The following is a 15,222-nucleotide window of genomic DNA, read 5'->3' as shown; positions in this document are numbered from 1 at the left end:
TAATGCACAAATGCATCAGTCTGGGGTAGGAAGATTGTTACTGTACTGTAATATCAATTAATAAATACTCTTTATTTTACAGTTAGATAAATTTAACAATATAGTTGTACAAACCCTTCAAGAAGAAGAAGGCCAGGGATATTAATCCTAGAATTTCTAGTATGCTTCGGTAAAAGTCCGAAATAAAGTGAAATGTGTTGATGTTTTAAGCTTAATTTACAGTACTTCAGACAGGTAATGGAAATGATTCGGACTTTCACCAAAGCGAATTGGTAAAAGTCCGAATCTTTTCCATTATCTAACCGATGTACTTCATATTAAGGTCGAAATATCAACACATTTCATTTTATTTCGGACCTTTACCGCTCTGTTACAGTAAATCCCAGTATTTAAACAGTTAGCGCTGGTAAAAGCCCCATTTGATAATTGCATTTGCGAATTATTTTTCATTTTGGCTGAAGTACTGTATGCGAGTATTAGATGTGCTGAATATAGTGAATATGTTACGCAGGCAAGTTTTCGGGGTTAGGTGATATATACCCCCTTCTGCCCTTTTTAAAAACCGAAAAAGTGAATGAAACAAGCAATTATCATGCACTGTCCGATTATCGCTTTTCCGATTTATAAACAAGGGCATATGGAGGATATATTTCCTGTCCTCGAAAGACTTTTAGTAACAGTGAGAAAATATAGTGGACATAGTGTTATTGTTATGCGGTTCCCGTGGTTTCCCACAAATCCGCGTTAAGTACTCTGTTAACATAGCAAAGCCAGTCAGTGTGGGTTATGTGTGAGTAGTGTGTTGTTTGACTAGCCTCTTCGTTACTGGGAGGCGCGATCACCAGGAAGGAGCCTCCCAGCATACATCCACTGGCACGAGGAGCCGGACCAGGAAGTAAAAGACATCTGGCGGGTCGTCCACACTCCTGCAGGAGCGAGAGTGGGGAGGGCCAAGGAAAGAGCAGAGAAGAGACAGGAAAGTGGAAGACAGGCAAGATAGCGGGGGATGACAGCGTAGGCATCCTCCCAGGCGAAAAGGAGCAAGAAGAGTGCTAGGTGCAGTTGTTGGAGTCCTGGAAAAGGACTGTGAGTAGGAAGAAGAGAACAGGTAAAGTTCAAATTAAAGAGTCCAGGATCGTCACAATGGAGAATCACGGAGCGGCGTCGGCAGGGCTGGCCTAAAATTTTCAATTTCATGACTGGAAGTTTCCGGTGCTGGGTATCAACATTACAGTGAGAAAAGAGAAGAAATGATAATTTCCTGTTTAATTCGCTTTTCCAATTTTTAAATAAAGACATGAGGGGATATATCAAGATTCAAAGATCCGCCAAGGCTGTCTGTGTTACTTATTGACTGTATTAAAATACATTGAATACATTATCCAGAAAACTTTACGGGGATATCAGATATATTCCCACTGTGCCCTTGTTTCAATATCGGAAAAGTAAATGAACCATTAATGTTTAAATTATTTTGATTTTTTCCAAAGCATTATTGATAATGCCTAGAATTTGCCGGATTACTGGCTTTTAGTAACATAACACAAACGCGCTCTCTCTCTCTCTCTCTCTCTCTCTCTCTCTCTCTCTCTCTCTCTCTCTCTGACAGTTTTACGTAGCATTTCTTCTAATATATCGAAATCCTGTTTTTCAGACCTTTAAAGTAATTTGATACTCCGACCCCCAACGTTTGAAATGATGGAAACGTCTAAAAGGCGAACTTTGGCAAATACAACGTATTGTGTCCAACCGTCTGTCATCTTTACTGTGCGGGCCGTAATTCTATTTACTAAGATCCCCTATACGTAAGATAAAGAGAAAATTCCATTGCACAGCGCACACGCGTCCGTTACTGGCTGCAGTTACTTAGCGTTCATCATTACGTTTACATTTCTTCGTCATTTTTAATTAGATTTTTGTTACATTAGGGCAGTGAAGAATGTGCTGCACATTACACAGCTCACACTAATCCTATATTTCACTTTTATCTTTACCAGTAAAAAATATCAACTATCAATCAATCAGTTCTTTAAACTCAGACTTCATATTGCTACCGTTAAGAAAACTCCCTAACGATAAAGTTGGCGAGTAATGACGAAATTAATATCATTGGCAAATTTAATTGCTTTTATCGGCCTTCAAATTTGATGAGAATGCACCAGTTAAAATCAAATGCATCATCACCTCATATACTCTGCAGGTAGATGAACGATACAATATATGCAAAGGTACAGAGGAAAGCAGAACATTACCTTAATGCAGTGTTTCCTAAAATTATCTTCGTGTGCACCCTTGTAAACAAATTTATATGTAACGTACTCCTTGTCACTTATCTACTAGCACCTAAAATGCGAAACTGAAGTTTCTTCAATTTTTGCTATTGATCATATCCTATTCTTACACCTGATCAAAAAAGAATTCCATTCCGTCTGTGAACGCCAATAGTCTCTTCTCCGTGTATTGCAAATGTTTCAAAAATGTATTATTTGTCGTTAGTGAAATATTGTGTATCCTCAGAATTACGTGTAGCATACCGAAGACTACCATCGGAATGATTTTATAGCGCTACTGTTTGTACATTTTTTATCTGTGAGCGTAATCAGTAGATATCTCGAATACTTGCACGCTCAGTTCTCTTTTATCTCTCTCTCTCTCCCCCCCCCCCTTTTTTTTTTCAAACGCGAAAAATGGTCTATCTCATCTTGAAAAACAGACTTGCTCAATTAAGTTCCTTATACTGTATTTATTACCAATAGCTGAGACGCATTTTCATTTGTCGCAGGCTTTCACAAGAGAAGATAGTTTTCCTTGTAGTAATAAAAACCTCCTTAAAGATTTAGCTCAGCTTCTATTCGGTTAATTACCTCCCTATTTCCGTTGAATTTAATGCATTTCAAATGAAAGGAGATAAAATAATAAAACTAAAAATATAATTAAATAATACGTCACCTGCTAAGTCGCGCAGTACTCATAGACCAAACCACCCATAAAAGTTGAAAAAAACAAAAAATAAAAAAATAAAAAATAAAAACATAGAGAATTTAATTCAATTTATCATTATTATAACTTTTTCTCCTTATGGGATTTTTTCCAAACTTTATGACGGGTACTAGTACTAATTTCATGGGGTCGTTGGTTGTTGCCGGTTATTATTATTATTATTGTTGTTGTTCAAAGAACTCTCGGACTATCCTAGAGGTGTTGAGGATCGTGGCTTTCTGAAGTTCCATGTAAGTGTTCTTTGAACCTGAAAAGAGCCTCCATAAGAACCCAGCAATAATAGGAGACTTATTGCTGCTAAGTTCTTATGGGGACTCTTTGGCATCATACTGGTTGTTGACACGGAAATCTGGATATGCATTACTTGTTCCATATGCCGCATTTCTTTTGGCCTCCGTTTCAGATCTGTGTTCTTCCTGATCTTTTCCTCACAGATTTTCTGAAGATTGCTGGTATTGGGCACCTCTGTGCCGATCAGGTAGATAGCCATTTCCTTCTTGTCGCTGAGGGTTATGTCTAGTCTGTTGTAGGGGATTATCTTGTCCATTGTTATGGAGCGGTCTCAGTAGTGTTTGTGAGCAGGGGTCTCTGGTCCAGCCTGCGGTTTGTGATTGTAATACGGTACACTTTCTTTGATCATCTCGTATTTTTGCACTAGCTTGTGATGTGTTATCCCGGCGACCTGTACGTGTCTATGAGTGTATTTCGTCTGGGTGATCACTCTGTATCCTGCGGTGATGTGTTGGATCGTTTCAGCGGCTAGGTGGCATCGTCGACATATGTCATTTGTCACTCCGGGGTCCTTGGCGGGGTATTTCCTGGTGTTGATTACCTGGTCTTAGATGGTAAGCATAAAATCTTGGGTCCTGGAAAAAGTCTTCCGCTCGTGAGCTATGCGTTGGAAGCCACTTATCTATGTAGTCTTGATGGGGGTGGGGGCATTGTAGTATCTACCATGGCGCGCCTTCTGCCTCTGTGAATACGGTCTCCTTGTTGAGGATGCGCGGAGTGTGCCGTTTGTTTGTGTTCCTTGTGGTTTGGTAGATTGGCGCTGTGTTTTCCCGGAAGTAATACCTCAGATTCTTAATTGCCTTCTTCTGTTGTTCAGCGAGGTCTGCCAAACCATTCCCTCATTATTTCTGGGCTATGGTCAGTCTCTCCATGGCCGACTTCGTGGGGTGTTGGCAGCTCTTGGTCATCATTATCCTGGGCGATATCATGATCTCCTCCTGCTCGGTGCTGGTCCAATCTGTGACTCCGAAGAAGTATGCTGGTACTGAGACTGCTTAGGTGTTAATGGAACTGACCATGTTCCCGCCATTCACTTTGTTTTTAGCAGGCCCCATAGTCTCTGATAGTATTTCCAGTCAGGCGGGCCTTGATCTCCTTTTGTGCTAACTGTTGTTGAGCCTACATAATCCCAGTATATTTGAAGGTCTCTTCCTCTCTTATGGCTTCAGTCTCTTCACCCGTCTTCAGCTGGTTGTTTTGGAAGACTGGAGTTCCTGATGAAATCCATGGGCCTTGCAGTTGTGTGGGCCAAATTGCATCCTGATGCAGTGCTGAATTCTTTGTTAATTTGAAGTAGCTGTTGGAGTTTATTCTCAGTTTCTGCATAGAGTTTGAATTCATCCATGTATATCAGGTGACAAAGGGTGGCAGGTTCTTCTTCCTTTCTTTAAGAGCATATCCATAATTTGCTGTTGTTTAGCGTGGTGGACATCGGGTTGAGTGCTAGACAGAACCATAGTAGGCTCAGGGAATGTTCCTCTTCTGATAGCGGTTGGTCTGGTCGTGATGTTTAAGACCTTGATGGTCCCGTCTACTTCACCACGGTTGCTTCTTGTAGGTGTTATTTTTGTAGCTCTTCAGTGTCTCTATCAGCCAGATATTATTAGGTATTAGGTATTAGCTATTAGGTATGTTCGGGGTCTGACGGCACCTGGGATTTCTCCCATCTCCGCGTATGTTCTCTGTATCGGACAAGCCAGAGATTTAAAAGTGTGTGGGATATGTACTGTGTAGTTTGTTGTGCCCATTGTTCGTCCGGCCTGTTAGCCGCCGGGCCCCTAGTGAGACCGGACGTTACCAATACCTGCCACACGGAGGCCGGCCGGGTGTTACCAATATTTGTACTCTGGCTGGTCTTGCCACTTACTTTCCTGGGATTTGAGTGGCTAGGACCAAAAAAAAAAAAAAAAAAAATCGAGGTTGATATTAGTGATACTTTACAAGTTAGTATTAATATTGCGCGACGTGGGGCTGTGCGGTGAAAGTGAGTTTTAAAAACCAAATAGGTTCGGGCAAGAATTTTGATGTTCTCTTTTGATTTTGACATGTAAGGCTAAACGCTGTGCAAGACAAAAGTTTGGGGGGAGGATGAAGACTGGGGGGAAGAAATTGGAAATAAGGGGCCGACAGAGTAGATGGCCCCTGCAGGTAGTGAGGCATGCCCGAGTGCAGAGTCGAAGGCCTTGCGGAAGTCGGTATAGCAGGATACGTACAGGTTGCGGTGCTTCTTGTAGACTTGTTTCATAATCGCCATCAGTGGTTAGTTGCTCCTTGCATTCTTTGCTCATTTACTTACATCTGTACTGCTGCTCGGCCATGAAGTTCTCGCTCTCCAAATTTTGTACATTGTTGGAAGACAGATTATCAATCTGCACTTTGCTGGTTTGTGCTGCCTTTCTCCTTAGCCTTCAGATAGGTGATTTCTTGAGCCATAGACTCCGCGATTGTGCCATGTGCCTTATCATTGTGTGCAGCTGAACTTCTTGTACCGGTACTTATGGATGTTATCTGTCCATGGGGTTTGCCAGTTGGGCAACTTCCTGGGCGATTGTTGTACTTCCTCCTCCTGAATCTCCCATTTTGTCATTTCTTGTATGTCCTTGATTTTCTTCCGTTCTAGATCTATAAGGGAGCACGGCCGTTATGGCTAACTTTGCTGCTCCACAGGTTGCCCCAGAACTCCACGAGTGCTTTCTGGTCGGGGTGGTGGCGTTTTCTTCTTCCTCCTCCTCTTGTCCGATGTTTCTGTAAAATGCTGTCTAGTCTTCATCAAATATCCGGTTGTCTGTTTTCCTCTGGGCAGTCTTCCTGTATCGGTGAAGTCTCACTGAGTGCACGGCGGTTCTGCTTTAGGGCGTCCAGGTATTATTCGATCTTCTGAATATGTTTCGTGTTTGCTGTGGATGTTTTATTCCTTGATGATTGTCTTCACTTTTCTCTGCGCGGTAGCACAGTGGTATCGTCACCATTCTCCCCACACTGGGTGGAAAAGGTCTGGGTTCGAATCCCGTCGATGACACGAGGAACTTTAATGGGCTTTTTTCACTCCGTGGCTGAGTTATTGGTCTCAGGCGTAGATAGCAAGGTTTTTCTCCCCAGTAACTGGGGTTTTTTCGTCCAGCAAAACAGGCAAATCAATCATAGAGTAACCCTAAAATAATAATTTGATTTTTTTTTGTTTTCACTTTTCTGATCAGCTTCTTACTTCACTTTTCTGATCAGCTTCTTACTTCACTTTTCTGATCAGCTTCTTACTTCACTTTTCTGATCAGCTTCTTACTTCACTTACTCCGTTGTTACTGGGTCATTCGGCCTCTTCTCTCTCTTAGCTCTTCTGTAGCCTTCTTTCTGAAGCTGGTAGTTTCTTGTATTTGTGTTTTGTTTTCTGTTGGTTTGTGATTTCTCTTCCGTTCATCCTGGTGGCTGCTACAGCGTCACGTAAATGCTTTTTGGATGGCGTCTAGTGTTACTTCGTTGTAGTTGAGGTAATCCGTCATTATTCGCCGATTGAGGTGGTCTATACCTTTCCACAGGATTGTGTTGGGTCTCTGCTTCAGTATGGTGTGGGTCTTTGTGGGGTCTATTCCCTCGAATTCTGCTATGACCTTCTTCCACTCGTCTTCTATTCTGATTATCGCGAACCCGTCTGTTTCGGCTTCTGATGCTCCGGGTTGTACTGCTTGTATTTTCTGTGCCTCCTCTGGTTTTGGTTCGGTTGTATCGATATTCTTTGTTATTTGTAGTTGATCGTTGACATCCTGTTTGATTATTTCCAAGATTGCAGGAGATGTCAAGTTCTTCATAACACTGCTCCATCTCTGGTCTGCTGTTCGCTGACCTGAACAGTGTAATTAAAAAAAGTAATGATTATACTGGCCTGTCTCAGAAATATAGTTCCTGCGGGAATTCTTTTGTTTCGGGGTGCGCTCTCTCTCTCTCTCTCTCTCTCTCTCTCTCTCTCTCTGCGTTACTATGTTATGTTAAGCAGTTATTCACAACTGTAAAATACTGTACAGTTATCATTGAATTGATCTTTCGAAGTTCATTTTTTAGTTAGGAAATTGTCAATACAGATCCTTCGTCTAAAATGTAATGATTAAGAAGTCTGATTTACAATGTGTGTGTGTATTTTTTATTTTTTTACAGAGTTTTGCAGTGTAAGTATTTTTATTTCCAACGATTTTGGTACATTTTCTGATTAGATGCTTCATTCTGAGTGCATTTATTAGAAATTTTTTATTGCTATTATCACTAAGTAATTGTAATTCTAATTACAGCTGAGTTTCAAGATTTTCTATTGATTATTAGAAGTTCATCGAAGTTGTCTTTGAAGAACTCATCACATGGTCAAATAATGAATATCGCTGTTAAAAAACAGTCAGTATCAACGAAATAAACTGAATCTCAGTGTTTACATTTTGGAGTTTTATATAGGGGGACTTTGTTAATGGGACAATATTTTTGATTACCAGTGTGCATGTTAATACGATATAAAGGCCGATCTTGTGTGTGTGTGTGTGTGTGTTTACTTAACGGTAATGCAACTAAGAGTACAAAATGACTCTTTCCCCTCCTCCTTCGACCAAAAAATGTCATGATTCGTCTTTTGATGGAAGGATAGTGAATGCGAAACATGTTATCCCCCTTTTCTTTCCAGTCATCAGAGCGAAAAAGATTTTTTCTTCCTTTCCTTTCGTTTCTTTTTTCTTTTCTTTCTGTCTGTAACTCACGTTCATCCCAAGCTCCGATAGCATGGAAGTGCAACGGCCGACCTGACGAACTGATAAAGAACAGATCCGCCCACGATTCTTCGCCGAAAGCAGAAATCACCGCTTCGATTCTCAAAAGGAAGGCTTCCCTTGTGAAACCCGAGAGGCACCGGATCATTATAGTGTCTGCTGGCTTTTGCTTATGCATGAAAAATTTCTCATCCATCATCCGAAGGGACAGAATGAAGTTGATAATTTTCTTATGCATCTGCTTCCAGTCAACTTTAGCTATATATAAAGTGTGTGTCCTCATTTTTTTTTTATTTTCCCAAATCATGAGGAAAACACCGCTGTTTTATCCAATTAAATGTCAATGAGGCCTCCAGAATTTTAAAATGACAAAAATAAAATTTTATAACAAATAAAGAGACCATGTTAAAAAAAGGAGAGGCAATGATAATAGAGTTTGAATAGATTAGAAACACTTCAAAGTTTTAAAAACAATTCAACGTCACTGCGAGTTGGTAACAAGAGAGGGTATGTTCAAATACCAGATTCTGACTGTTCTTAGTTTCTGTGAACACTATGTACAAATGAGATTTTAACCATCTCTACTGCAAATATTTGGAGTTTCAGACAAGGTTTACTGGCTGCTTGTTGGGGATTGTTAAATCCCCAACAAGCAGCCAGTAAACTTCTCCAGTAAACCGGAGAAGTCCAGTTTTACTTTGTTAAAGTAAAACCGGATTCTCCGGTTTTACTTTAACAAAGAGAACTTATGCATTGTGAAAACTAGGGAAAATCAGGTGTTTCCACAGCTTATCTGCGTTGGGAAGGATGTTGAACTATGAAACTCGGGTTATGTTCATCGTGTTTCCTTCTCAGCCAAACTCATGACTTTTTATATCGAACCGATAAAATTGGGGCCGAAAATCTAATTTTGCGCTGAACTCCACATACGCAAATGGTTGGGTTTACCGCGGGAGTTAAGAAAATTGGTGAAAATGTTTTTAGGCAAAAAATACTTATTAAATTTTTAATGATCATCTTTTGGAAACCTATTGGTAGATGCGGTGAAATAATCATGTTTCGCAATTATCCGGACCAATTTTTGCTATGATACACGATGACTTAATTTACTTATGTTGATAATTTCATTTATCGCTGGTAGCCTTAATTATCTTAATGCCAATTAAGACTACCGGCAGGTGTGAGAAGTTACTCCTCATAAATAATCCAATCCCCTGGTTATTAATGAATACTAGATATTTTAATTTCGGATGTAATTTGTTCATGCCAAACCATGATCTTTTTCTTGCTCTTTTCTTATCGGAAGATAAGCAATTTGTTTTTCTTGAATCCTTTATGTCCAAGAGAATCCGTTATAAAATACTCAATGTAACTAGAAATTATTAATGTAAGTGGTGGGTAACACAGTACAAATTATTTCCTTCCTCCATCTGTTTTACTTATTCAATTGCTTACCTGCTGAATATGACCAATGGAAAGATAAATAGACATACAAATCTATTAAATTTTTAACTAATCGTTTCGAAAAGTACAGAAATGTAGTGATGTTAGAATAAACTTTCCAGCTAGACAGAGAACCCATAATTATCATTTGAATAATTAATATTGCGAACCACTAAAGTAGAGTTAATTACACAATAGATAGCGGAATGCTTAAATGAGTGCAATGAACTTCTCTGACGTCCCTGATGTAGTAAAACTGCTATTTCATAAACATGGATTAATTAACATTTCTAGAAGTCCTAAAGAACAAAGATAGTTACAAAGTTTAATTATAATGCCAAATAGGACCCAAGTGACCTGTTTCGTCTCTCTAATAAATTAAAACCCTCTTGATCTAAAATCATGTTTGCTTCCACAGTTTCAGATGGTTACATAAAAATAATCTTTTTATACTCCGGTACGTCTGCTAAGTCAGAGGATTTTAACTAATCATTTGGCAACGAATACAATCATTAAGCGTATTTATTAGTCACTTAAGCTTACTAATCTGGCGCCTCGTAGCCAGGTTGGAAGGAGCAGCAGTAGCCAGGTTGGAAGGAGCAGCAGTGCGTAGCACACGCTTCTTGATTAGACCGGGGTTCGAGCCCGTCACCACCAAATACGGAGGATGCGGAAAGGTCAGGGAATGACCAATGCATATCCCGGATCAATATGGCCTTAGTTGCTAATGCTCCAAATAAACAAACAAACAGCTTACTAATCTCAACTGAAACGCGGGCACTTCTATACTTTCGTGCTTTACAATTCGGCTACGAGTTGGGAAATGGGATCACAAGCTTTAAGTAATAACATGACTTTTATAGATATGAAATACTTTTGAATGTAACGGTGGAATAAAAAAGAATAAAAAAGAACACAAGCGCACACTATATAAGGAGTTTTGATTTATTCAAATAGTTTTGTAAAAGCAAAGGTTAAAAATAGGTTATAATAAAATTACATATCTTCAGCTGTAATGAATAAAGCTGAAGGTACAAAAAAAAGCACATTATTACTATCTGTATGATCGTTTTTTCATTTCCCGTTAGGACTTATTTCATCTTTACAGAAAATAGGGGATATAGGTTTTTATTACGGCCCGTAGTATTTTCAATTTCACTGAGTATGCTAGGCACTAGTTAATAAATAAGGCTACTACGTTTATTTTAGAGAGAGAGAGAGAGAGAGAGAGAGAATCTTCAGTATATGAACCAGTCACATCTAGTGTCGCAAAGTAATGTGATTAGACTGGTCGGCATCAATTTCCTCCCTGAAATAATTTCAACAAATTCTAACAGGAAATATGTTCAAAACCTCAGATATGTGCTTAAAAAGTTCTCATCGCCATCAATTTTGAAATATTGTAGATTAATGACTGAAAACCAAGACTGTTGGTTTAATCATCTATTCCATCTATTATTATTTTTTTTTCCCCTAGAACATTCAGGAACTTTTTATAACATTCGAGAATGTTCCTGAACGTTCTAGAATATTGTTACGTGCTGAAGAAAGGCCAGGATGTTTCTGGTAGGCTCAAAATGTTTCTAGAAACATTGTGAGCCTTCTAGAAACGTCTCTACCGGAATATATACGAGTTGGTTCCGCACCGAGCAAGCATTTTCGTTTTTAAAAAACGTGCATGAGTTTCAGAGAGCGAGTGGGGAACAAGTGTTTTAGTGAATTAGTGTTTGTAAACGAGCGTTGTGTGCATAGGTGTAAATCGTGAACTGCGTTTAAATTAGAAATAAAAATCTACAATTTCTTAATTTTGTTGTTATGTGTCACATAAACGATTGTTACTTTTTCATGGCCAATATTTCTGGGAAATCGAAACATAAAGTAGAATATCTCAATATACCTTCTGTTCTAAGGCCAGTTCCTCACGATGATACAATGCCAGTGCCAAAGCCACTAGAAATTTATGGACTTGTCTCTGATTCAGGATCGGAAAAGAAGTCTCCAGAATATGTAGAACCCAGAACGAGTACAGATCTAGACTTTTCAACTCTTGATACTGCAAAGCCGCATCTAATCACTCAGGCAGAATTGAACGATTTGGTCAGAGATTTGGACCCCTCCAAAACCAAGGCTCCATTACTAGGATCACGGCTTTAGCAGTGGAATCTTTTTGAAAAGGCTGTCTTTTTATAGGAACAGGCAATCTAGCATATGGTTTATTGTAACACTGTCCAGGAACGTCCCCGAGCAGTGGAGGATTTCATTGATTCATCCAATATCAGTTTGAAAGCAATTTAACTACATAATGGAAATAAGTATCCATCTATACCATTGCCCCATTCAGTTCACATGAAGGAAACATACGAAAACCTACAGGTTCTTTTGCAAAAAAATATGCTATCAAGAATACAAGTGAAATATCTGTGCCGACCTAAAAGTGGTAGCTTTGCCGACTGGGTTGCAAAGTGGATATACTAAATATTACTGCTTTTTATGCGAGTGTGACAGCCGAGCGAAGGATTGCCACTACAGGGTAAAAAAATGGCCAGACCGTTTAGAAACTACACCAGGACAGAAAATATAGTACATCCTCCTTTAGTGAATAAGTCAAAAATCTATTTACCTCCATACATAAAGCTGGGTTTGACAAAAATATTTGAAAGCGATGGACAAAAAAGGAGAAGGATTTTTCTCCTTTTTTTGAGGCAAACGTTTTCTCCAGTTAGTGAGGCCAAGATAAAAGAGGGAATTTTTGTGGGTCCTTAAATCAAACTGCTATTCGAAGATGAGGAAGTCACTAAAAATTAAATGCTACAGAAATAAGAGTCTGGAAGGCATTCGAAAACGTCTGCTGGAACTTTGTAGGCAGTGAGAAATCACAAAATTACAGTGAAATTGTGGATAAGTTTATTTTAGCGTACAGACAGTTGGGATGCAACATGCTGTTAAAGCTTCATTTCCTATATTCCCATTTAGACTTTTTTCTTGAAAACTTGGGAGCGGTCTCCGATGAACACGGCGAAAGGTTTCACCAAGATATTTCTCAAATGGAAAATAGATACCAAGGGAAAATGGAGTCCAAATATGTTTGTCAACTAATGTTGGAATCTTATACGGGAGACGCCAATTGACGGATTATAAAAGGCAAAAAAAAAAAAAAAAAAAAAAAAAACCGACAAAATAAGTGTTTTGCTATGAAATGAACATTTTTGTAAATATAATAAGGTTAATAGACCCATTGTTCAATATTTAGTACTGTAGGTAACATTTTCTTAAAATATATGAAATCTTTTTTACTAGAAACTTAGTTTCTAGTAAAAAAGAAATATGATTGCCATATTTGAATTCAGCAACGTCAAATCTACAAGAATCACCCTGAATTTTAACAGGGAGCAAAACTTTTTTGCCGACCCGTGTTACGGCAGAATGCATTTCATGATCACATTTTTGATGATACCTGAACGAGTTGTGTAAAGTAGCTGACACATTTATAACAATTAAACAGAGATTATGCCTGATACCCCGATATATTATCGATAAAACATGATCCGAAAACTGTTCGAAGAACAAGATGCTTTTCAAGAAGAAACTTCGGCATATAAGATGGCGTTTAAATGATTCTATTGAGGATGATAAATGCCCCAAAGTCTACTATCTTCACATGAAAAAAAATAATAATAAAAAAACGACTGTACAAAGTGTTTTGTTCAACAGGTATTCTTGTTGCAGATTATTATTATTATTATTATTATTATTATTATTATTAGCTACATGGTTCAAGGAAGCTTCAGGCTTCCTTGCACCATGTAGCTAATAATAATAATTACACCAGCCAAAAAAATTCTCGGAGAGAGAGAGAGAGAGAGAGAGAGAGAGAGAGAGAGAGAGAGAGAGAGAGAGAGTCAAAAGTAGAAGGCGATCACCAAGAAAGAGAAGAATGATGAAATGCAGCTCAGGACCCTGGGTGTGCCAAGTCCATACTCACCAGATGTGAGACCCTGGGAGGGTGATGATAAACCACAGGACACAATTTACAGACATATTATATACAGCACAATATGCCTACAACATACTGAATACCTTTAGAACTCACCTGTTTTGCATATTTCCACATCCTGTACACTTTCTTTCATTCGGAGGGGGGTGTCCCATTACTTTTGATAAGATAGAGTAGACTATGTGTACTGTGTATAATATGTACTGTACGCCGACCGGGCTAGCCGTGTGGGTAAAGTGCCTGCCTGGCAACCCAAAGGTCGCGGGTTCGAATCCCGCCTCGGGCTTGGATCAGAGTAGTGCAAAAACCTTGCGAGGTGCATTATGGCCATAGAAGCCGATGCGCCAACAACTAACAAAAAAAAAAAAAAAAAAAAAAAAAACTGTACTGTACATTACGTTCCTCGGAAACAGACGGATTTCAGGACGTTTCCTCATCTAATACCGGCGCCTCCGTAGCCAGGTGGGCAGGAGCGGCAGTGCGTAGTACACGCTTCTTGATTAGATGGGGTTCGAGCCCGTCACCACCAAATACGGAGGATGCGGAAAGGTCAGAGGAATATCGTCAGGATCGGAGCAACATTTATGGGCTTTATTCACACTATATGAGGTTGTCGCCGTCAGGCAAGGGTTGCATGCTTTTCTCTTTCGGAAACTCGAATTTTTTTTGTCAAAAAAGACAAACCAACGATCTAATTAACGCAAAAAAAAAAAAAAAAAAAAACATAGAAAGCTGTTAGTTGTATGATTTTGAGTCAGATGTATGAACATGTATACCATTTATTTTTATTGTTACAGAGATGCGAGCATCCGTATGCAGAAATTCTAAAAATGTTTGAAGGTCTCTGCACTTGAACATCTCGGTAGGTCACAATACTTTGCAAAGAATAAATAATATAATGAAACGCTCCTATACCACATGAGTAGTTCAAAGATAATTTTAAGTGTTTGTGGTTTAATTACAGTAAATCGGACACAGAGGTTACGAAACCCCTGCGAACCTATCATTAGACCAATACATGAGATGATACGAGCTCTTAATTCCTTAGTTGTCAGACTATCTGCTGCCTGATAGTTTGATAGCCTAAGAGTTAGGATTTGTTATCAGCTCATGTGTTGGCCTAATGATAAGAACTGGTGTTCACAAACGTTATTTGTGCATCAGATTTAGTGTAATTAAATCGCAAGCACATAATAAACTATCTTTGAATCAGTCATGTGGTTTAAGACTGCTTCATTATATTATTTAATGTGGATAATCACCGCGTGTCGTCATTCCCTAATTACATTAATTTTTTTAAGCTGCGTCTTTAGCTGGGCAATACTTAAAATTATTTAATTGTTTTTTATACAAAACTAGACAAACATAGTCAGTTAATTGTTTTCAGCTAATGTAAGCTGGCCGATATGTATGCTGCTTCTCTCCAACCAGCTCTTTTCTGACACTGTATTTATCCATCTAAGTTCAGCGTTATCTTATTTTTTGAATAATCTCATGATCATTTGTTATAAGCAAATCACAGTAATACTGATATAGAAGGGAAATATATATTCTGATGCAAGTACATTTGTATATATGTGATTGTGCGGTTTTTCACGCGTAAGTTGCCCCATGTAAGAACGACTCTATGCTTCACACGAACAGAACAGTGCAAATGTTACTTAAAAACTCTTTTGAAGTACAGTGATCACCTAATTCAATTAATAGTGAGTAATGTTAAATTAAAAAAATGCAGAAACATTTTTAAAATTATTA

The 15,222-nt window shown here is 38.8% G+C and overlaps 1 protein-coding gene across 1 annotated transcript in view; it reads right to left on the bottom strand.

Moving 5' to 3' along the window:
• The window catches only part of LOC150082036 (uncharacterized), a 94,465-nt gene extending 90,918 nt beyond the window's left edge, over positions 1–3,547 (bottom strand). The window contains exon 1 of the mRNA XM_090380404.1: positions 3,365–3,547. Coding sequence (XP_090236530.1) covers positions 3,365–3,547 — 183 coding nt within the window. The remainder of the gene's footprint in view (positions 1–3,364) is intronic.
• Between the last annotated feature and the right edge of the window lie 11,675 nt (positions 3,548–15,222).

This window comes from Mastigoproctus giganteus, chromosome 8 (genome assembly GCF_048544385.1).
Source record: "Mastigoproctus giganteus isolate SK-2022 chromosome 8, ASM4854438v1, whole genome shotgun sequence".
NCBI classification, from domain to species: Eukaryota; Metazoa; Arthropoda; class Arachnida; order Uropygi; family Thelyphonidae; genus Mastigoproctus; species Mastigoproctus giganteus.
Note: the sequence above shows the minus strand (reverse complement) of the source record. Positions and strands in the feature narration are given on the sequence as shown.